A 25,430-nucleotide genomic window follows, 5' to 3' on the forward strand; every position below is an offset into this window, starting at 1 on the left:
ACCCAATCCAATCTAATGTCAGAGGTTCTGGGAATGTCAAAGTGTAAGTTCCAAGTTGCATTTCTTTCTTACAGAGATTGTCAAAGATGTTCTTCCTGAAGCCCGGGAGAATTTATCAACATTTTCTAGACTCAGTTTGATACTACAATGAAGTTTCATGTCATACTGTCTTGAACTGGAGATAACAAGATGATGCTTCACTGATACCCTTGGACGGAGAGCAGAATATAAAATTGGCACTGTAACATCAATAAAGTACTAATATTAGTTTGAAGTGGTTTTGCATCAATTTAGCATTTATGAAACAAATGTAGCTTAAATCAGTTATTGCACCACAACTAACACTGGATGGACATGAAACTGCCTGGAGCCAAAATAATCTTACTTTGCTTCACATGAGGATCAGTTCAGATCACAACAGAAAATTGTTTCGCACCAATAATACACTGTACAATGTACTGTTGACAACAAACCTGGCAGTAAATGCAAAAATCATCATGATAGGAACTGATGAGGACTGGGAAGCTCTATGAGCTTCACTGGAAAGTTTGATTTAAAAAAACAAAATACATTGCATTTTCCAGTTCTCCAATAGCATACATTGTGACTGCTGAGTTGTAGTCAATTAAGGACTGTTTTCAGTCTTTTCTGCTGGAAGATGATTTTTTTCCCCCACCAGTGAGAGAATGTTGGTCAGATTTAAGGTAAAATCACTGCTTCATTTGTTTAACTGAACCTCGAGGGGGCAGCAAAGCAGAGACACTGACTACAGAAAGACATGTGGAAATAGAAAATGCCTTGAGTTTCTTTATCCTCACCTGTTTTAAGATTCCCGACAGTATGGAAACAGACCCTTCGGCGCAACATGTCCACACCAACCATCCGAAGAGTAACCCACCCAAACCCTATGTTTACTTCTAATTATGGATAACTTAGCATGGCCAATTCACCTAACCTGCACATTTTTGGATTGTGGGAGGAAACCTGACATGAGAAATAACGCTAGTAATAAGAAAGACTAAGTCTTCAATTATAACCTTGTGCTACCATATAATGTCATTTTTAAAGATGAGTTTAAAATTCAATCTGTATGAGAACATTAAACTACTGTCATTGAACAGAGATACAACACTGTGAAAATGATATAATTCTGCTGTTAAGGCTCCGGGACAGTATGGTTAGTGAAAGGAGATGCTTGCAGAATCTGAATGAAGAGATTCTGCAAGATCCCTTTCTTTCACTAACTATACTGCTCTATACTAACTATATGCTTGCAAAATCTGAAAGAAGACGTTGCTTTTGCTGAGTATAATCATTATTCTGGCAATAACTCTCTTTTAGCCAAATTATCTTGACACCTGACTTGAATTACACTTAACATGAAGCAAAGAACAACTCCAATCATTCATTCATTCCAATGTCATTTATGTACTGCAGTGTTCTATCATAGGAGAAAGTGAGGTCTGCAGATGCTGGAGATCAGAGCTGAAAATGTGTTGCTGGAAAAGCGCAGCAGGTCAGGCAGCATCCAGGGAACAGGAGAATCGACGTTTCGGGCATAAGCCCTTCTTCAGGCTTATGACTGACATTCCTGAAGAAGGGCTTATGCCCGAAACGTCGATTCTCCTGTTCCCTGGATGCTGCCTGACCTGCTGCACTTTTCCAGCAACACATTTTCAGCAGTGTTCTATCATACACAAACAAGCAGCGATCAAAGCTTTATTAACTTCTTTCAGCTGGTTCTGGAAGTATAGACTTTCTTGAAATTTGAGAGATAATGACAAAACAAATTTATGGAAGAGTAATCAAAGTTTTACTCAGATTAACATCAGAGGGAATTAGACAAAATATTAAAATTATCTAATGTATTCACTCCTTTAAAAAATACTAATTCATTGTACACTCTTTGGCCATATGACCTATATGATTCCATACCATACATAGTTTAATAATGATCCCAAGAAGTTCCCATAGAAAGTTTCATAAGAGACATTAAAGGCACTATAAGTTATTCCTTTTATTCAAGGGCTTCAACAACTATTTGTTGTTTTATCAAATCACAGAGTACATTTGTGGGTTACATTAAAAATATATGCCAACTAAAACACTGAACTGGTGGAACCATTCAGTATTTGCTTAAATTAAGTTAAGATAAGTCTATACAGCTAACAGCATTGTGTACATAAATCTATTAGAATTAACTAGGTAATGGTCCTTGGCATGAAAGCCAAATATTAGGCAAGTATTGTGATATCTATTACATAAGCAAAAGGGTAAACTGAAAATTTTATGTACATTGTTGGTCATTAGTTAATGATAATTTACCTTTCTTCTATATTAAACACTTTAAATCCTATTTCTAAAACTGAGATAAAAAACATAATTCTGCTTACCTTTGACTAAAAGTGCTAACTTGTGTAATGCTTGCAAAGGTTACAATATAATTTAGTATACTACGACATCAGCCTCAATTTCCCACTCAATCTGAGCCAAACACAAGACGTCTTAATTTTTAACAACAATGAAGTTACTCTCTTAGACAAAAGTTAGTGACAAAATTGGTGAAATACTTACTGAGTTGCATCATGACTTATTTGCAAATTCAAATTCTGAAGGTTGCTTCTGAGCTGTAAAAGAATAATTTAATAATTTCACCCATTTTAACAAAATAAAATAAAAATTCTTGATTGTGACAATTATATTCTATTAACTCAAATTTCAATGCTTTACATATGCCATTTGTTTGAATTTTAAATATTGCCAAAAGACTATTGCGTTTAAAAATGCATTAAATTGTGAATTGCTAAATTTCATTAAAGCAACATTACAAATTTCTATTTGTTATGTCAACTCAGAATTTAACCTGCATGTGAGAAATTGGTCTGCATTCTGCATGTATTCAATTCTATATTAGCCTGTTGTGTCACAAAACAATACAGAACATAAGAATTTAAATTTGATTTCTGGTGCGTGCTAATAGATTGACATCATCCATCACAACAGTCATACATTGTTGGTGATAAAGAAATTTATTGTACTCCCAGTTCCCAAATGTTAGATCCAGTGTTGAGTGTGGGGTTCTGGAAAAGCACAGCAGGTCAGGCAGCATCTGAGAAGCAGATTCACCTGCTCCTCGGATGCTGTACTTTTCCAGCACTACACTCTCGACTCTGATCTCCAGCATCTACAGTCTTCACTTTCCCCTGTTACATCCAGTGTCAAGGATGAGAGCAGCTAAAGATAAAAAGATCTGAGATTTATTTTGTGACAAGGTATTATGTAATTATAGAAAACCTCCCAATATCCAGTACCGAAGCATCCAGAATTCTTACTCAACTGGCAAAAAATTTCAAAGGAAATATACCATTTTTATACTGTTTCTTCAAAAACAATCTGAACTTGGTGCACGAACTGCTGATGCACACATGTTCATAATATTTCTTGTGCTATCAGTAACTTCACAGAACTGACACACCTACCATTCCCCATATTTGTCAGATAATGGGGAGTTGGCTGTATAATACTTTTCATAATCTGCTGTGAAAGCAAATGTTTCTTGGCCATTAGGTGAGTAGCTAGAATTGTTGGGCTTCAAGTTGTTTGAAACATTAGTTTCCCTTTGTTTACCTTCTATTACCATAAAGATTTAGACCAATGCCTTTGTATCAAATCACCAAAGTGATCTCAAGTACTTCAGCATTTGTGCAAGCTATACAGGATGAAGTCCCTGCTAATAAAAGAACATGACCTTGCTAGATTATGTACATATAAAGCATAGCAAAGGAAAACAACAGTGCTGTCCAACCACATTTTAATCCACTGTCACATTTTCAAGGCCAATTAGAGATAGGCAATAAATGCTGACATGTCCAGTCATGTCACATTCCACGAATTAATATTAAAAAACACTCTTGAAAATGAACATAACCCAGACACCAAAAAACAAAGAAAAATTACTACAGTAACATTTTCTAACATAAGTAAAATATAAATACACAAATCTTTGTTTTAAAATATTTCACGAAAACATTATTGCTTCATATAGAAGTTTCAGTCATGCTCTCCATTTTTCCTAATGGGAGAAGATTCAACTAAGCCCCTCTGCTCAATATTCCTTCGCCTCTTTCAGTTAGAACAGCAGCCACTCTTTCCAACCCACTCCTCTCACAACTGAGCAACCTTTCTTCCCAAAATCCCCCTTTCTTAGACAGCAGACCCTACACCTCTTTTCCTGCCTAACCTCTTGGATAATCAGGCTTCATTGCTCCACATTCTCTCTGTTCCCAACCTCCACATCACTGTATCAGGTCTGCAGAAAGTTGGGGCTCTGCATACCTCCCACATTGTCTGCATGCCTCCTTTATTCCACTGAATGGCTAAAAGGAGCGTGCACCCCTCTAGTGGGATGAGCGACTCTGGGCTGGCACAAGACTGACTTACGGTTCCGTCCTAGCCTTGTCACTGACAGGATGCCTCAGGCTGAGATGCTCTCTCATCCAGACTTCAGTCAAGTTGGAGGCAGAAAGGGATGAGGAGTGAGAGATCAGAAAATAAATTAAAAAGGTAGAATTACATTATTTATAAGTTGGAAACAATGAACATCTCTCAATCCTGCAATGATTTAGTGGTCGCAAAAATGGCAATACGAGTAAAGTACTGGAGAGAAACTATATCCAAATAAATCAATGGCTTGACAAGAAAGGAGGTGGGTTTGAGTGGAGGGGCTGAATAGCTGAAAAACAAACGATTTCTATATGGTAACACAAACGTTAACAATACTTTTTTTGTATCCAAATTGCAGCAGACAAGAAATGTTTGTTGCTCTGATTTCACAAAATATATTATCGTTTATTGATAACAATATAATTGTCAAAATACTTTATCACTTCACATTATTCATTCATGAACTATAGTAGCAACAAGGATATTGGTGCAATCACTAGAATTGGAATTGGTGTAATCATTTCAGTATTATTGCAAGTTTTAACTTTATTCTAATCTATTCCACTTAACAGAAGTCACCTTCAAGAGGTGTATTTATAATCAGTCATATTCTTAAAATAAGTGCTCTTAAATTACAAACATAAATAAAGATTTTCTTTTAAAATAGGTCATCAGTTGATTTTGTATCAAATACCGATGGCAATGTCAAAACAGCACAGTATTGAAGTGTTTTATTGCTCTCTTTCATGACTAAGGGTAACGGTTCAAGCAGTAATTAATCATTGCTTTACCCACTCCATTTGGCCATAGGTCTTCATGCTTGTAACACAGATTTCATACACTGTCAAGCATTTTTCTTCCCCTATGTGACTGATAGTCATAAAAAATGAAATGCTCAATTAAACAGAAAATATTACAATTCATAATGCTACTTCATTGCTATGTTTTAAAATTCTAAAAGAAGAAACACGTTTTAATTGTGTTATGACAACCAGAGACAGTGATATAACCATTTACTCTTTTTCATATAATTCTTAAATTAAAACCATGCTGTGCAATTCACACAGAGCTCAAAAGTTCAACGTCACAGATCTCTCCGAAACAAAACAGATATTGAAGAGAAGATATTTGAGACATCCCAATAACTTGTATGGTAAAATATACAACAGGCAATGTATGGGCTCCAACATTAACAAACTCAGGTGAGTGGGTTTTCAGGAAAGGCATGCAATCAGAATGGAGATTGTCATCAAATCATTCAAGAAACATGGCTTTCCAATATACGCGATGGTACAGAAGATGATGTTGTGAATGCTAATGAAGATAATATTGATGATCCATGTGATGATATCATTCAAGCAGTAGAATGGCATGAGTTATTTGGTTCTGAAGACAAGGAGAATGGTGATTTTATGGATATTAATACAGGTTCAGCGCTGCTGTGTTGCTAAGTATTATTTTCCGTAGTGAATCTCAATATACGACTTTTGCTTTTGATGGTCTAATTCAGAGTGCAGAGTTAATGTCTGTTGGCAGAGAAGTGATCAATTATTCATAAATAAAAACACTTTTGGCTCCATTAGTGCTATGGGATTGGCAGCAAGTCTCCGATGTGGCAGCTGCAATAGTGAGATTATGAGACAGAGTGGACTTCAACCTCTCCAAAAATATTTCTCATTAAAAGCCAAATCCCAAAAAGTCTAGTCTTAGAAAATCGACTTTTACGTAAACACATACAGTACTTAATAAAGGCCATAGTACTACTTCGTATCTTCTTAAAATGCCGTCGGTGTGATAGAAATTCTTGTTCATGCACCTTCTGCTGGCAAGAATTTTCTGTAATTAGTAGGCTTTTTGAAAAAGGGATTTTGACGCTTGTATCATTTCAATAAGCTAACTGCTCATGAATGTTCTTGAACACATTGCACAACAGCATCTTAAATGTTTGGTTTAAACTCCTTACAGGATTAGGACCTCCAGAAAATATCAGCGTAAATTACACAGGCCCAAGTGAATTGACTGCTAACTTTGTGCCAACAGAAGCTAATGTCAGCAACATAGAATCAGCCAATACAATATCCCAGCATCACTGCATGGGTCGGTTCATTTATTCAGCCAAAATGGAATTTCAAAAATATGAAACCTATGAAATCACACCTGTAAAAAACACTTGAGATATCCCAATAAGTTGCACGGTAAAACATGTACAGCATGGAGCTATGAGACACTCAAATTTCTATGGACAGCCTTCAGTACACCAAAACCTTTTAAGTTTTAAAACATAAGACACACTGTCGTAAAACAGATGCTTATGCATTTTTCATGGATTCAGGATAACCACAACTTCCTGTTACAGCTTAATTCATTTCTGCCCCTACATTTTCTTTCACTTTGGTACAGTGAATATATGTAGGTGCATATTGTTTAGTGCATTTTGTTTAAGCAATGGTTTTTGCATCCAGGGAAGCTCTTTAACTAGAATCCTTAGTGGCAAAGAAACTCTCTGTCTCTGAAATCGAATGCTGCTTTGGATACTGGTTAAAGAATTCCCTCCTTTGATAAGAACTGTTTCTTTTGCAGACCTGGCTGCCGCTGTGCACTAACCTGCAAGCATGAACTGAATAGCCTTTTGTGGCAAGCAAAATCCACACAATCCTTTCCTCCTTGATCCTACCAAGGATTCCTTTTCCTTGACTTCTGATAAGGGATCAGGTTCTTTGAGGAGCTTTGGATTTACAATGTGAAAGTAAGACTGCTGTCTTGGGTTCTCCACGTTTCTCCCAACTATTAGTCAATTTTCCAACAGTCCCACTGCATAACCAGAAAACTTCAATTTCACTGTTGCACATAACTTGCCCAACTTGTGCTCTTTTTCCTAAATGCTCTCAGCCTAGTTTGAGACTTGCCTTTGTAAACTTCAATATATCATCCGTCCCTTTTATTATTCTGCCATAAGCTGGCAAGCAGAACGGAAAGTGTGTTCTTTACTAAGATGCAGTCCCATCCAAGTCAGAAGAGTTTGAAATGACTACAAAACTGAAGTGAACACTGTTGTGTAATAGATGTACCCATACTTTTGCTGCAGTTGAATAGGTGATCATAATTACAGCTGGCTTTTAGATTGCTAGCAAAAATATTTAGAGTACACATAATGACCCTTCTGGAAATAAAGATACCAGCAAAAAAAGGATAGTTGTTGTCAGTCCCTAAGGAATCTGCAATTTACAGGTTTCCCTGGACAGATCGCACCTTCCAGTGCTCATAACATTACCTAACCGATCAAACAACAAAGATGTCAGTCTCAACTCATATTTATGAACTGTGCTCTGCTGAGCCTCCTGTCCAGATGTTCCTCTTAAGCAACTAAATGATGAGGACTGAAACCATTGTGTATGCATTCTTTTCATATTTAGCAATTATAAATGTCACTGCAGTGGCCCACAAATAAAACTGTGACAAGCATAAAGTTAAATGTTAGCAATCATTTATCTCACATATACAAAGATCACAGATTAGATTTACAAAATCAGCCACAAGATATTTGTGTGAAGTCAACATGAAATTCATGGAGTCTGTTTCGTTAGTTTGCTCATACCACTTTGGCTTGATAAAAATCTGGGCACTTACCCAGATTTGCATTTAGCACAGTGGAAAATCACAGCTGAACAATGCTGAAACATTGCTTCTTGATAGGGAGGAAATAATTTACAATATTGGCTCAAATTTTGCAAAAGGAATAATGCAAGACTAATAGCACTTAGCATTATAAGGGGGAACATCTGGATTGAGCACATATGTAGTTAAATGCTCGATAACCTGTTCCACTTTAAGAGCTGCACTGAAACTGCTTTTGCCAATGGACTCAGCAAATAAATTGCTGTAATGGTGTTAACATTGAGCACTCACCAACTAGTTCCCTATGAAGTTGGTCAGAAAAATGTTAAGCCTGGTCTATTCAGGAGTAAATGAATTTTTAATAGAATAGTAAGTAATAGTTAAAGATACATTCATGGGAGAAAAGGAGGCAATTTAGCCTATCCATTCTAAGCTAGCAGTCAGGCAGCATCCGTGGAGCAGGAAAACACAGTGGCTCAGTGGTTAGCAATGCTACCTCTCAGCGCCAGGGACCCAGGTTCAATTCCAGCCCAGGGTGACTGTCCGTGTGGAGTTTGCATATTAGGACATGTAGGTCCTGGGCCTCCTCCACTGCCGCTCCCTCACCACCTGACGCCTTGAGGAAGAATGCCTCATCTTCCGCCTCAACACTTCAACCTCAGGGCATCAATATGGACTTAACCAGTTTCCTCATTTCCCCTCCCCCCACCTTACCCCAGTTCCTAACTTACAGTTCAGCACCGTCCTCATGACCTGTCCCACCTGTCAATCTCCCTTCCCACCTATCCGCTCCATCCTCCCCTCTGACCTATCACCTCCATCCCCACCCTCATTCACCTACTGTACTCTTTGTTACCTTCTCCCCAGCCCCACCCACACCCATTTATCTCTCCACCCTGGAGGCTTCCTGCCTCTATTCCTGATGAAGGGCTTTTGCCTGAAATGTCGATCTTCCTGCTCCTCAGATGCTGCCTGACCTGCTGTGCTTTTCCAGCACCAGTCTAATCGAGACTCTGGTTTCCAGCATCTGCAGTCCTCACTTTTGCCTATTCTAAGCTAACGCTCTATTGTGCAATCCAGTCAGTTGCATTCTACCGCTCTACCCCAAGAGACAAACAAACAATCTCTGACATAACAGCTTAACTTTACAAGTTCTGGAAATATTTTAAAAATACTTTTGTTTGGCTCTTTATCTCTCCTTCTCAATCCCATCTTTTCAGATCTTTAATTTGCATTCTGCATGTGATTTAAATCCAATCAGGATTTATGAATTTAGCTGCCTTGAGTCTGCTGCTGAAGGAATTTCCCATCTGATTGTGATAACATTGATAATGCTGAGATGTCAAAGATTCGTTTATAGAAGACATGTACTGGTTCAGATGTTAAAATAGAAGCAATCTACACTGATACTTGCAAAAAAAATGTACAGGCAGCGATTAATGAGGTGAACAGCAACCAGGGCTCCTTCATTGCTGGGAGAAAAATCTGGGTCATGTGACAATACAGGAGACAAAAAAAGATAATACAATCAGGGAAGAATTTAAAAGGCACACACTGAGAACTTGCAATATAAAGCAGAGTTAAAACAGTTTAATAAATTAGACGATGTTTCAACCTTTTAATTTTTCTGCTTTATTTTGCTATTTAATATTGTGGCCTTCCTGAATATGGCTTTGTTATATAAGCATTAAATAACTACTTTGTTGATCTAGCAGGATGAAAACATGCACTTACACCTACTCTCAAATAGTATACATATATCGATTGGTCACGTCATTTTCAGCATTATGAAAAGCTAGACTGATGGCTGCTTTCCCATTCAAATTATTCTTACCCTTGTGAACTGACTACATCGCTATCCTTCACATTTACATGTCCTTGAAATCTAGTCAGTATTATTAAATTGCCTAGATATAAGGATACAGACGAGATAGAACTAGACCTCATGCAATCTAAGATGTTTATACTTAAAAAATCACACAATACCAGGTTATAGTCCAACAGGTTTAATTGGAAACATTAGCTTTCGGAGTGCCGTTTCTTCATCAGGTGGTTGTGGAGTACACAATTGTAAGACACAGAATACAGAGGTTGGTGGTGGCTTGTTTTTCAGACTGGAGGCCTGTGACCAGTGGAGTGCCACAAGGATTAGTGCTGGGTCCACAACTTTTTGTCATTTACATAAATGATTTGGATGTGAGCAGAGGTACAGTCAGTAAGTTTGCAGATGACACCAAAATTGGAGGTGCAGTGGACAGTGAAGAAGATTACCTCAGATTACAACAGGATCTTGACCAGATGGGCCAATGGGCTGAGAAGTGGCAGCTGGAGTTTAATTCAGATAAATGCGAGGTGCTGCATTTTGGGAAAGCAAATCTTAGCAGGACTTATACACTGAATAGTAAGGTCCTAGGGAGTGTTGCTGAACAAAGAGACCTTGGAGTGCAAGTTCATATTGTGTGTCTTACAACTGTGTCCTCCACAACCACCTGATGAAGGAGTGGCGTCCGAAAGCTAGTGCTTCCAATTAAACCTGTTGGACTATAACCTGGTGTTGTGTGACTTTTAACTTTGTACACCGTAGTCCAACACCGGCATCTCCAAATCATAAGATGTTTATAGCACTTAACCAAGACAAGCAAGAAAAAGCTAACCACATATCACTTTAACTTTTTATAAACATGAAAATAGGGTTATTAAAAATATTTAGCCATTACTATATAAAATGTTAGCCTTTAGAGCATCTTTTGTTCCAATCAAATTGAAAAGACATTGACTAATTAGCACTGAGCAAACTGCCAGCATGAATAGTGTAGACCAAAATCTTAGGCAGTTCAAGAGCCTGTAAGGATATGGGGTAGGTATGTGTCTGTCTGTGCACGCACGTCCATGTGTATGTATGTGTGTGCATTACTCAGTGAAGAACTGGTTTTCTGTTCTGAGTCAAGTGAAGATGGGATGAATCTCTAGTCTGTCTTAAATTTTTATAATTTCATAGATAGGCTTACTTCCTATTTGCGTAAGCCTACTTATTAATGGCAGGTAAGCTACTCCACTGTAGGGGGAATTACTGCCAAATCAGGAGCTGTCTTCAGTTTAGATAAACATCAAAAATATATATTCAGGAGTAGAAACATTTGCTAATTTTCTTCCTAAACCAAGCCAATTACATGTTCTGACCTTACACTGGATGAGATCATTTAATTCTTCATAGATCAAGAAATGAACCTGGGCTTGTCTAATCAGCATGGATGAACATCCTGACATTATAAAATGAAACACATTTGGAGTAGATAAGCTCAGGTTTTTTTAAACATTGGTTGTGGTTGTTGGAGACTAATCATCTCAGCTCCAGAAAAATCACAGAATGTCCATCAGGGTAGTCCACAACCTAACATCTTCAACTGTTTTATCAATGACTTTCCCTCCATCATAATGCCAAAAGTGAGTATGCATGCTGATTACTACAATGTTTAGTACCATTTGTAGATCAGACACAGAAACAATATGTTACCTGCATGCAATACCATTGCTTGGGTAGATAAGTGAGCACTAACATCCATACCACACAAGTGCAAGGCAATGTCATTTTCACCAAGAAATAATCTTTATTTGATATCCAATGCAATTTGCATTTCTGCCCTGAGGGTCACCATTGATCGAAACCTTAAATAGACCAGTCACATAAGTGCTGTAGCCATAAAAGCAGTTCAGAGGTTAGGTATTCTGAAGTGAGTAACTCACTTCCTGACTCCCTAAAGGTACAAGCATAATTGAAGAGTATGAGGGAAGTCCACAGCAGACTGAATGAGTCCAGCTTGAAATACTGCAGCTTGCTGTACTAGATAAAACAATACAGCATCTCGAAACATCAGGAATGACTGCAACATCACAGAGAAAGGCAATTTAACATTGGTTACAATTTTGAAGTTATTCAAGTAACATATGTTCATATTTACATTGTCAAATGCAACTTGCTACTTGGACAGATTTCTTTAAATTCAAAAAGAAGTCAGAGTAGCAAATCTCATTAAGTTTGGTAAAATCTCGACTAATACTTAATATTAATGTAAAGAGTCCCGGCTTTTGAACTCAGGGGAAGGCAATGGTCCAGTGGTATTATGGCTGGACTGTTCATCCAGAGATCCAGGTAACATTTTGGAAACTGGGTTTGAATTCTGCCATGGCAGGTGGTGGAATTTGAATTTCATAAAAATTCTGGAATTATGAGTCTATTGACCATGAATTCATTGTCAATTATCAAAACAATCCATCTGATTCACTAATGTCCATCCTACATGTGACTCCAGACACATAGCATTGTGATGACTTTTACCTGCCCTCTAGAACATTTGGGATGGGCAATAAACGTGGCCTAGCTAGTTACACTCTCATCCCTTGCATGAATAAAAAAAAATCAAACTTACATAAGATTCCTGGAGAATAAGGATTAAAGGTTGGTTTAAATTAATTGAAAAATCTGCCAAAGGCTCTGAACTACTATGTTTTGAGAGCCTACATTCACTAGTCCATATATGTGCTGGGATTCCGTCAGTTCGACGCACTATAAGGTGAATGTGACTGGCAACCTAAACCCTAGCCATCTACTCATCATGTGTTAGAGATCAGACTAGCCTTCCCCAAGATATATTATAGAGATAGCCTAAAACCTAACTTTTACTTCATTTTAAAGTTAAATGTAAGGCACTGTGTTCACCAATAATCTTTTAGTCAAGACACACTTTATTCTTACATTGCAACTAAAATGCAACAAAATGAAGAAGTTATAAGTTTACTCCATTGAAGTACTTAACAAGACAATGTATTATTTAAGCACTAATCATCAACTGTTGTAATATAGGCAGCATCTCATAAACATGTCCTTTGTCAAAATACAATGCAGCAAAACAGTTGTTATTCTCACGCTGTCTCTCTCCGGACTAGTAGAAATGAACAATCTGTCCCTTCTGATTTCTAAGAGGAAAATTCTCGTTTATGTCTTCAATGTAGCAGCACAGAGAACTCTAGCCGTCTGCTCTAGCAGCTAGCTAACAAAAAAAACTGAAAGCAAAAGCAAAGTCCTCTGGGTCTGTGAGAGCCTGACTCCACCCACATAATTTTTTGTTAATAAAAACACCCTGGGAGAAACCCAAAGCTATTTACAAACTGCCTGCCCTGGGGGAGACACCTCAACACTGCTGTGACAAAACCCCTCTGCAAGAGAAACAGGACAGAACACACAATAAAGGACAATATTGCCCTCCTCTTCGTCGGATATGTGGAACAGTCCAGCTACACTGGCACCACTCCCCACCTTTTCCTCCGCTACATCAATGACTGTATCGGCGCTACCTCGTGCTCCCTCGAGGAGATTGAACAGTTAATCCACTTTACTAACACCTTCCACCCTGATCTCAAATTTACCTGGGCCGTCTAAGACTCCACCCTCTCCTTCCTAGACCTCTCCATTTCTATCTCGGACAACCGACTCAACACGGACATTTACTTCCACAGCTACCTAGATTACACCTCCTCCCACCCTGCCCTCTGTAAAAACGCCATCCCATATTCTCAATTCCTTCGCCTCCACCGCATCTGCTCCCAGGAGGACCAATTCCAATACCGAACAACCCAGATGACCTCCTTCTTCAAAGACTGCAATTTCCCCTCAGACGTGGTTGACGATCTCCTCCACTTCCCGCTCCTACGCCCTTGAACCCCGCCCCTCCAATCGCCACCAGGACAGAACCCCACTAGTCCTCACCTACCACCCCACCAACCTCCAGATACATTGTATCATCCTTCGTCATTTCCACCACCTCCAAACAGACCCCACCACCAAGGATATATTTCCCTCCCCTCCCCTGTCAGCGTTCCGGAAAGACCACTACCTCGCCGACTCCCTCGTCAGGTCCACACACCCCACCAACCCAACCTCCACTTCCGGCACCTTCCCCTGCAACTGCAAGAAATGCAAAACTTGCACCCACACCTCCCCCCTCACTTCCCTCCAAGGTCCCAAGAGATCCTTCCATATCCGTCACAAATTCACCTGCACCTCCACACACATCATTTACTGCATCCGCTGCACCCGATGTGGCCTCCTCTACATTGGGGAGACAGGCCTCCTACTTGCGGAATGTTTCAGAGAACACATCTGGGACACCCGCACCAACCAATCCAACCGCCCCGTGGCTGAACACTTTAACTCCCCCTCCCACTCCGCCAAGGACATGCAGGTCCTTGGCCTCCTCCATCGCCAGACCATGGCAACACGATGCCTGGAGGAAGAGCGCCTCATCTCCTGCCTAGGAACCCTCCAACCACAAGGGATGAATGCAGATTTCTCCAGCTTCCTCATTTCTCCTCCCCCCACCTTTTCTCAGTCCCAACACTCGGACTCAGCACCGCCTTCTTGACCTGCAATCTTCTTCCCGACCTCTCTGCCCCCACCCCCTCTCCAGCCTATCACCCTCACCTTAACCTCCTTCCACCTATCGCATTCCCAACGCCCCTCCCCCAAGACCCTCCTCCCTACCTTTTATCTTAGCCTGCTTGGCACACCCTCCTCATTCCTGAAGAAGGGCTTATGCCTGAAACGTCAATTCTCCTGCTCCTTGGATGTTGCCTGACCTGCTGTGCTTTTCCAGCAACACATTTTCCAGCTCTGATCTCCAACATCTGCAGTCCTCACTTTCTCCTAGTATTGTCAAGTTAATGCTGAGATAGGGCATATCAAAACTATCAGCTGGATAATGAGTTATCAAATCACCACTCATCGTACATTGCAAAAACTCAGGAAAGGATCTATACTCACTATTTTCGGCCTCGAATAGTGCCCTGCCTGCTTCAGTTTATCCTAGAAGGGGAAGGCTATAGGGTCTGGCAGGGATGCCGGAGACCAAAATGGAATCAGAGTAGATGATGGTTAAATGTTAACTAAGGGATAACTGGGTGAAAACTGGTTGTAGATATTTTTAATCAACTTGTTTAGACGAACTATGACACATGTCTAGGCCAGGTGCAATTTGAACTCAAATTTTGGCGCAGTGGTAGGGTCCCTATTTCTAGACCAAAAGGTCAGAGTTCATGTCCCATCAGCTTGGAGCTATCATCACATGTCCGAAAAGGTTGATAAAAATATTGGTATAAAGTAATTGGTGTGTTAGCTTGGTGATGTGCCAATTAAAATTACACTGACAAGAAAAGCATATGCCTGGACTTTTGCCATTATTTACCCTCTGGTGTTCAAAACGTTGAACACAGACTGACCCAAGAAATGTACTTGAAGCCAAATTGAATATTCAGTGGATTTGCGTTTACTAGCAGCTACTTCCATGGACACGGAAGACCTTTCTTTTTATGCTAGTAAAAGGAATATGTACGAATATAGATTTCACTTTTGGCACTAGGGAGAAAAAGGCTCATGGAAACTGCTAATCTCTGCTGAACTCTGACCAATTATAGTCAATATGCCTGGTCAGAGGACCAATATTCACAGTTAAGATTTTTTCTAATCAACCTGTTCAGAGATGTTATTACACATCTCTACAGTTGGTGTGATTTGAACCCAGGCCTCCTGGCACACAGCTAAGGACACTATCACTGCACCACAAGATTGCTAGTTAACTACAAGTGCAGCATCTCCATACTAAGAGTGGTGCACCCAAATAGCATGTACTTTTCATGCTGCAGAAATTTGTGTCCCATTTTCCAAGTGTGCTTCTTGCGTCCTAGTGCAAATTCATCCAGGATAAAAAGCTATGGCTTATCTTGTAGCAAATCTTAATCTCTCATGATTCCATTAGATTCATTTTTAATGTGTGATTTTTCAGATGACATGGATAAAGTAACTAAAGTTTCCGCTCTTCCAGTGACAGTGCAAGTGTGTTACAAAGACTAAAAATTGCAGAGTGTCAACCCACACATTTTATGCTGAAAATTGTAAATATAATTGAATGCTCAGTAAAATACAGACTTATTTTTGTATATAGTGTTGCAATGGAATTGAAGCCTACTGGCTTAAACTGCTTTCTTTCTCTATTATGCACCATACACAGGGGAGAAAGATTACAGTTATTATATTCCAGTCCACAATTAATGTTTGCAAATTTATAACTGAATAAAATGATCAGGTTTTCAGAGCTGATGATTCCAGACAATTGTGAGTAACTCTTGAGAATTGCTGATAGTTCTGCTAAGATACACTAGAAAAACATCGGTATATAAATGGAGCATATTAAAGTCATGTCTGACGGAGACTATCTGCAGTTCTCAAGTTAAACTATGAATGATTATGTTGTAATCCTTAGATTATACAGAAGCCATTGGAGACAAACAGTATTCGCAAAAGAAATTTTCTTTTCATTAACTGCAGTTCTCACAATGACAACGTTGCTCAGGAAACATTCTACATAGTGGTGATCAGAAAGCAATAGGTTCAGAAACAAGCTCACTTAAAACAAAGTACATCAGAGATTACCAACTATTTGAGTCTAACACCAATCAAATTACAATTGTATTTAATATTTTCAATAAATAAATAGACATGATTTGATCAGTCTGAAAACAAGTTTATTTCTAGTCTTTTGTTAGATCTTGATTGATGTTAAGATCATGTAACATTGGAGCGTATGGGGAGTGTCCTTTGGAGGACAGACTAAGTGTACTCAGTGAAAACAGAGAATAGCACCTCCTCCACGATAATCCTCAAAACTGGCACCCTGCAACGATGCGTTCTCAGCCCTTTACTACACTCCCTGTACACCTATGACGGTGTAGCCAAATTCCGTACAAATACCATCTACAAGTGTGCCGACAACACTACCATGGAGGGCCAGATATCAAACAACGAGTGAGAATATAGGAAGAAGGTGGTATTCTGTTACAATGATAACAACCTCTCTCCTAATGTCAGCAAAACAAAAGTGCTGATCACTGACTTCAGAAGAAGGGAGAAAGGCATGCTCCTATCTACACCAACGGTGCTGAGGTGAAATGGGTCGACAGTATCAACCTCCTCGGAGTGACGATAATTGACCACCTGTTGTGGATCTCCTTGTGGATGGAATGGCCAAGAAGACACAACAATGCCCCTTCTTCCTCAGACAGCTTAGGAAATAGGGCACGTCTACGAGGGCCCTCACCAACTTTTACAGATGCAACTGTTTTGGTCTGGACCGTATAAAACTACAGAAAGTTGTGTGCACAGCACAGACCACCATAGAAGCCAACCACCCATCCATGGATTCCATCGACACTTTCCATTGCTGTGGAAAGACTGTCAACATCAAAGATCCCTCCCAGCCCCTGGTAACGCTCTTTCCCAACCTCTTCTGTCAAGCAGACGATACACGAGCTTGAACACATACATCAACTGGTTCAAGAACAGCTTCTTCTCTGCTGTTATTAGACTATTGAATGGATCTCTCTAACTTCAAATAATGTTGATCTTGCTTTGTGCATCTCCTGTGCAACCGTAACCTTATATGCCTGTATAATCTGTACATCCTTGTTTGTTATGATATGCCTGTACTCCTCACAAAACAAAACCTTTCACTGTACTTAGGTACATGCGACTACAATAAATCAAATCAAATCGACTAGGTCTATGTTTCCTGAAGATTAGAAGGATGAGATGATCGATATGAAGCATATAAGATTCTAAAGTAGCTTGACAGAATACCTGCTGAGAAAACACTTCCCTTGTCTGGGAAATCTAAAACATAGGATTACAATCTCAGAATAAGGGGTTGACCATTTAGAAATCAGATAAGGTGAAATTTCTTGATATAAAGGGTTCTCTATCTCAGTGAGCCATGGATCTTTAGTTGAGTGTACTAAAGAAAGTGGTCAGTCTTTTTTGGGCATTGGGAGAAATAAGGGATATAGAATTAGTGCAGGAAAGGGCATGTTGCGGCAGAAGACCAACATTGACATTACTGTTGCAGGCTGGTAAAGCAAAGCTGCCAATTCCTGTTCTTATTTCTTACAGCGTAGCAATTGTAGAATTGTCCATTATGGTTTGAAACTAGACAAAATGTTTTGGAAAATTCTACAGCATCAAAAAAAAAGTTGTTGAAACAGCAGCATAATTTGACTGTATAGTAAGAATAGAATATTTTGAGGATTGGACAAGAATAGACCAATTTGAAGAATGACAACTATTGACCTGTCAGTCAATTTCCCAGATTTACACAATTGTCATTCCTTATTTAAAAAAAACACCATGGCTACAATTGTGAAAAAACAGGACATTTACTAAACTGACTTGGAGACGTACCTTAATATTTTCAGGGCATATGGGTGTCAATGGGAAAGCCAGCATTTGTTGCCCATCCCTAACTTCCCTTGATACAAGTGACTGACTATATCATTTTCTGAAAGATGGTAGAAGCAGAAACTTGAATACTTTAAGGCAGAGGGAGATAGATTCTTAAGTCAGTCAAGGTGGTGAAAGGTTAGCAGGGGTAGATTGAAATGCAGATTTGAGATTACAATTAGATCTGCCATAATCTTATGAATAAACAGGGCAACCTCAAGGAGCTGAAAATGGCTTACTTCTGCTTCTTGATCCTGTTTTGGAGGATAGTTAAGGATCAATCACATTTCTAGGGCCTGGAATCAAAAAAGTAGGCCAGTACAGATAAAGACAGCAGGTTCCCTTCCCTAAAAGTGCAAAAGGACTGGAATTGAATCGTAATAAGCACGGCTGAAAGATGACAATTTCATTCAATAATATTGGATTGTTTTATATCAATAACTTTATCCAAGAGTTAAAACTGTCAGGAGAGGTTTGATATAATAATTGTTTATTCCACTGGATTTAAAAAAAAATCAAGGGTTGATCAAATTGAGGTGCTCAAGATTATTAAAGAATTTGATTGGCTAGGTAGAGAGAGGGGCTATTTTCATAGGCTTTGAGAGTTCAGAAAAATAAATCACAATCTTGAAGTTAGGGCAACATCTAAAATTCAGGTTGATATCAGGAAGTAGCTCTTCACATAAATAGGAAGGGAGATCTGTAATGCTCTCTTTTCCAAACAAAGCCATAATGGTGGGCCAATTGAAATATTCACAACTGAGAGAGATTTTTGTTAAATAAGGAATACAGAACCAACATAGGTAAATGGAGTTGGGACACACAGCAACTATGATTCATGTGAATGGTAGATCAGTTTATCAGACATACAAGTAACTTAATAAACAGTAGTCATATGCTTGCTTAGCACTTACTAATGTAGTCCTGGTCCTATGGTAAGGTTGTACAATTGGTAGCCCAAGTGGCGTCACCCATTCCACTGAACTTCCTGATTTGGAAATCAGTCGTGCACTTTGTGTCAGCCAGTCCTAAAGATAACAATGTGTCAAGTGACATGATTATTACAACAATTCATTTGTAGCCCACAATTATTAATAAAACCGTACAACAAAAACTTAGCTGACCAATTATGGATTATTTGTGATGGAAATCAATTGTAATGCTTCTGAGATAATATCAGATGTTTATCCTTATGAGGTTCAGTATGTATTTTTGCTCATTACTGAGATTGTGGAACCATGCATGAAGCTCAAGACTACATTCAAATTGAAATCTTTACCATCTGTATCTTAAAGCTGCAAAAACTATTTACAACAATTTATAAATCATAATTTTCTTACACACAAAATATATTGCGAAAATTATTTTGTGATGCAAAAGGTTATCTGTCTGGATTCCTGATACATAAATGACAGTTTTCAGAAAGACTGAAAAGTAGTATACTGGATTTAATGAACAGGACTTGTAAGCAATTATACTTTTTTCAGATACTGCATGTAGAGTCTGAAATTAAATTTTTAAAATAGTTATGATTTTAATTACAGCTTTAAATGTGTGAAACATTCACAATATTTTTATATGTAAAAATTATTTGGGACATTTAAAGTATACAAAGAAGAAGAAAAAAAACTGGATTTACACACTGAAGCTGACAAATTTAAGCGTAATGAAAAAGCTTACATTAAAACTGCAATTTTGGTCTTACACATCTGAAAATTCAGCATTGTTTCCAAGTTTCATATTCACTCTCATTTTAATAAAAGTAATTTTGGACCAGCTTGCTGAATTTTGTAACATTTCCATCACAAGTAAGTAATGTTTTGGTCCCATGCCAATCCACACCTCCAGCAGCCTTCAACTCTAAGCTTAACAATAATTTCCTTGAGATCAACTTTATGTTACACCATAAAATAGTTAAAATGCTTTTGTTCCAAATGGGTTAGGTGAAATGTGTCTTGTTTAGTGTGGAGATGAGCTAGTTCTGGTCCAGTGCTTTACACAGCTTGGAAGAGACTAAAGTTAGCAGAAAGTGAATGTCAGGTATTCAACCTGAATGGCAGTTGTGGCTTATCTGACAGAAATAGCAACATCGCAATATTGCAATATGTAGAAGAATTAGAGAATGGTATATCCAGTGTGTGTGAGATAGAGAGAGAGAGAGACAGACACACAGAGTATCTTTTTTATTTTAAGCTTGGTTGGTGGAATTGGTTTTAGGTGTAAATTAATGGAACAAAAAGGGACTCTGCAATACTTTAAAGAATTGTTAAATGGAATATAACTAATTCAAATAAATACTATTGATGTTGTAAATATTCAGTTGATAGGCAATATTTGTGGAAGGAAACAAGAGTCAACACTGACCTGAAATGATCCACTAAAAAACGGACCACGCAAACCAAAAGGATTTATCTAAAATTTTCATGGGAGCCTGTGTCTGTGAGACACAAAGTCACTGGCCTTCATATCCCTGCAATTTACATATATACTTTGCTATACCTCAATCATTTATAGACAGACAGACATATCTGGGTAAATCATGCTGCTAGCACCTTGAACGTTGAATTGTTTGTGAACTTTTTTAAAATATGATTTTAATGCAGGTTAGCTTACATTGCAATTATGGCAAATCAAAATTGATTTGCTTGGCAAACCTTATCTTTGATCACAAGGACACTTCAGGGGAAAAAAAAACTATAGATTAGGAAGAACAATCAAAGGAAGCAAAGGGTGTTGAAATGAAAATGTAAGATGATGCAGAACTGGACATGATTGTGCACCAACAATCTGCGTGCTGATCCACAAATCATAAAAACACCCAAAGCAAGAATCAGACACTGCAGCCTTATCTCAAAATAGTATTGGCAAACAGACTGCTACCCAATTTTAGCATTTCCAAGCAACAATTCCATGAACTGGTCTGGATCAATCACAGTTACAGAAAATTTGTGTGCGCACATTTCTAGATGCAGTTCAGCATATATGTTGCCCATTATATGCAGGAGGGGGGGCATTCCTGAAGAAGGGCTTATGCCCGAAACGTCGATTCTCCTGTTCCCTGGATGCTGCCTGACCTGCTGCGCTTTTCCAGCAACACATTTCCAGCTCATTATATGCAGGATAATGTTACTGCAAAACATTCACCTTCAATTATCAGACTCACCTTAACTAGCTTTCTTGAATCTGTTATTGAAAATAATTAAGATGATCTCCAACATTATTCACACTAAAGACTGCAGCTGGCAGAGGGGGACATTTATTAATGCATACATGCAGAAAACTACTTAATTCAGATTATTAGGTACAAGCTTTGGATATGTGGATATCTTAAATCTATAGAAATCTGTATTGCTTCAACTCTCCTCTCTTCTTGTATTGCAACAAAAAATACTGAACGGCTACTTAAGTTTGGATCATTCGACTATTCAGATATCTACTATCCAGTTACATTACTGCAGATAGTGTAATTACCTGAATTTCCCTGGTTCCGGTAAACATTTCTGTCAAACTGCTGAAGACCAGCTGCACCACATAATGAGAAGCATCCCACACATGGTCCTAGAAGTTAAATAAAATTAACCAGTTATATTTCATTTTTGATTTCCACTAATTTAGCGGACAACAGGTAACCTGTAATTTTCTATTACATATGTTCTTACACATCTATACCACCTCAGTCCACATGGAATGGATAGCTGCAAGACTTAATCATTTTTACTTCTGCCCTTGTATGAAGTTGCTGTAACAAATCACCAACATCTTGCCTTGCTTTAAGGGTTAATAAAAACTTAATTATGTTTTATTCATTTATTCATGGTAGTTGTTACAGGCAAATATAAAATGCTTTTTTTTTATCATCTATCTTGGTACAGCGAAAGTTAACTGCAGAATCAAAGGAACTATGTTCTGCAACATGCAAAATTGGTATCCAAGCAAACTAGGGCAGTTTTGCCATGTAATTTCTCAATGTTTACTGTTTTCTTCTGTTTAAACTTGTGTTATTAGATTGTTTCTTGCAGGTAAAAGAAAATGAGGGGCAGATGCATCAATTTCCTCCAGTTGACCTTGCCAATAAAAATGGTATATTGAGAAACATCCAAGAGGTGCTCAAAGCTGGTCAACCTTCAGTTGTATGGTATATTGAATCACAACTATTGCAATATACTGGAAAGGTAAAAATTAAATAGCACAAACATATGGTGACTCTGTAGGACATCAAAATAATGTGTGTAGACATTTTAAAGATTATGCATTCTTTTCTAGTTATTTAATTTCATCCTATTCTGCAGCCCTTAAATCCTTACCATTTACAGTTGGTTCTGATATAAAGCAATAGTTCTGTTCTTGTGCAATTTCACATTAAGGAAATTGTGCAATAGCAATGCCATTTAAACTAATGGGGATGGAATTGCGTTATAGCCAATACAGGTAAGGAAAGTTCATGTTCTACAAATAACGGTCTTAATTCCTCAATCGTGTTAAAGAAACATGTGTTATAGTAGAACTGAGTGTACTTAATTATTCTCTGTTCAAATTATGCCTAGTGATTTCAGTCAGGAGATTATGACTCCTATAGTTATGGCTTCAATACTACCAGATTGAAAGCAAAAACCAGTTATCAAGTAATTGTATGCTGAAAAATGCACCTTGAACAGCAGCTGAAAAGAACTGGATCCCATGAGAATGAAGAGATGACAATACTGTTGAAGAGGATATGGCTTGGAGGGGAAGTTGCAGGTAGTGGCATTCCCATACCGTTAATGCTCTTCTTCTAGTTGGTGCAGGCTGTAGTTTGGAAGCTATGCCGTAACAACCTTGCTGAGTTGTTGTGTCACATCAGGTTTTTTTTGGGCGGGTGGGGGTGAAAGTACGACATTATGGACAAGGTGCCAATCAAATGGGAGCCTTTGTCCTTAATGTTGGAAAACTTCTCGGGTGTTGTTGGAGCTGGACTTATCCAGTCAAGTGAAGAATATTCCATCGTACTCCTGACTTGTGTTTTTATAGAATTAGGTGGTGAGTTGTTGACCTCTGAATTCCTAACCTCTGATGTGTTCTTGTAGGCACAGTGCTTATACAGTTGGTCCAGTTCAATTTCTGGTCAGTGGTAACTCCCAGTGAGGCTGGCAAATTTGTTGCTAGTAATGCCATCAAACTTTGAGGAGATATGTTAGATATCTTCTTGCTAGAATGATCATTGCCTGACACTTTTGTGGCACAAATGTTGTGCCGCCATAGGGAAACCATAAACAACGAAAACAAAATTACTGAATGACTCCCATAAAAAGTCATTATCAATACAATCTCATCCTTTGTAACTTTGACACAAATCAGAACCCATGCAAAAAAAAAGAATTAACAGGCAAATTACACATCAAATAAAAGGGCAAAGTTAACTTTAAATATTGATACATAGAGGCACATAGGAACAGGAGCAGGCCACTGTGCCTGTTCCACTATTCAATAAGATCACAGCATCTCTGTGGCTTAACCCCATATGCCTTCCTTTGGTTCATATCCCTTAATACTTGCTAAATCCAAACTTTTCTATATCAGATTTGAAATTAACAACATATCTTAAATAAACTGCTGTTTGTGAGAGAGTTCCAAACCCCTACACTCTTCGTATGTAGAAGCCCTTCCTAACATCTCTCCTGAACAGCCTGGCCCTAATTTTGAGACTATGCACCCTAGCTCCAGAATTCCCAACCAATGGAAATAATTTATCTTTATCTACCTTGATTTCATCCCTTAACTTTCTAAATTCTAGAGAAAACAGGCCTCATTTGTATAAGCTTTCTCCATATCTGGACTTCAGGGGTTAAGTTATTATTCTTGTAACCTACATTGTACTCTCTCCAAGGCCAATATATCCTTTTAATGTGTGATACTCAGAACTGCTCAAGTTGGGTCTCACTAAGGGTTTGTAAAGCTGCAGCATAACTACTGCATCATTATATTCCAGTCCACTAAGTACAAGGGCTAGAATTCCATTAGCCGCCTTGATTATTTTCTGCATGCTTGTAGATTTTTAAAGATGTATGCACCTGAACCTCCAAATCTCTTTGGACATCCATTATATTTAACTTCATACCATCTAAAAATCAATCCTTTGTCAGTCCAAGATATATTTTTATATGACTCCTCTTCAGCATGAATAGCATTAAGTGTACAGTTCCACAACATGCTGTTCTTTATTCATACATGGTAGGTCAGGAGTCCTACTGTATAATAACTTTCTCCCTCACATTTCACAGTATGGTTATCTGCCGCAAAGCACAATTCTATTAGTCCTTTCCCACTCAAGTCAAGACAGTCCAGATGGAAAAGCTTTCCAGAGTTCCTTTATCAGCTGACCAACAGCTAACGTAGTTAGCCACTTTTAAGAAAATGCCTACGTCTTTGGTTGCTCCAAATGTTTCAGATTTTAGGCCTCTTTTGCTTGCACAGTTCCTCAAATAGCTCCTACTTTTTTTTCTGCTAAACATAAAAAAACTAACTTCTTCGTGAGAGAAATTTGCCTCCTTTTTCTCAAGAATTCCACGTGCCCTCTTTCTGTCTCCATCTATTCTATTGTTGTTGCTTCATCTGTGCCTCAGCTGCCAGATCCTCTCCTTGTAGTTCTCCAGTATGTCTGGTCACATGGGTGTCCTTACCTCAACTTCCTTTCTGCAGTACTACCTCAATTGTGAAATGTCAACTGTACCTGTATTTCTCATTAATCAATGGTTCTTTTACAAGCGATGCAAGTTTTTAGAAGTCCTTTTCAAAATGTTATTGAAAACAATGGGAATTCAGAGATTTCCACAAAGAAATACAAACGTTCCTTACTGCATTGTTTCTGGGTCAAAGGTGGATCAAGTTTTCTTGAAACACTTACAGAAACAATTACACTTGAACAGTACTCCTTTGGCTGCAAGGTGCTTTGTCTGCTCCGACGTCATCCAAGGCGATTTGGGAAACTCAAGACTTCTTTGCCATTATTACATTTTTTTTGTTGCTTCAAAACTATGTTAAACCTGAAACTTTGATGCAATAGAAAAGTGTTCTA

At 38.4% G+C, this 25,430-nt stretch overlaps 1 protein-coding gene across 3 annotated transcripts in view; it reads right to left on the bottom strand.

The window, feature by feature from the left end:
* polrmt (polymerase (RNA) mitochondrial (DNA directed)) overlaps positions 1-25,430 on the bottom strand; it is a 114,585-nt gene that overhangs the window by 11,511 nt on the left and 77,644 nt on the right. For 2 of the 3 annotated variants that reach the window (XM_043721278.2, XM_043721279.2), the window contains 3 exons: positions 21,851-21,937; positions 19,294-19,407; positions 2,575-2,627 (listed from right to left, as the gene is read on the bottom strand). In XM_043721278.2, the coding sequence (XP_043577213.1) occupies positions 2,575-2,627; positions 19,294-19,407; positions 21,851-21,937 (254 nt within the window). Of the gene's footprint in view, positions 1-2,574; positions 2,628-3,797; positions 5,970-19,293; positions 19,408-21,850; positions 21,938-25,430 lie in introns of those variants that run through there. The other variant, XM_043721280.2, reaches the window with a different exon arrangement.

The sequence above is a fragment of the Chiloscyllium plagiosum genome, unplaced genomic scaffold, assembly GCF_037043375.1.
Source record: "Chiloscyllium plagiosum isolate Xiang-an unplaced genomic scaffold, Cpla_swu_hap1 HiC_scaffold_28, whole genome shotgun sequence".
In the NCBI taxonomy this organism is placed as follows: Eukaryota; Metazoa; Chordata; class Chondrichthyes; order Orectolobiformes; family Hemiscylliidae; genus Chiloscyllium; species Chiloscyllium plagiosum.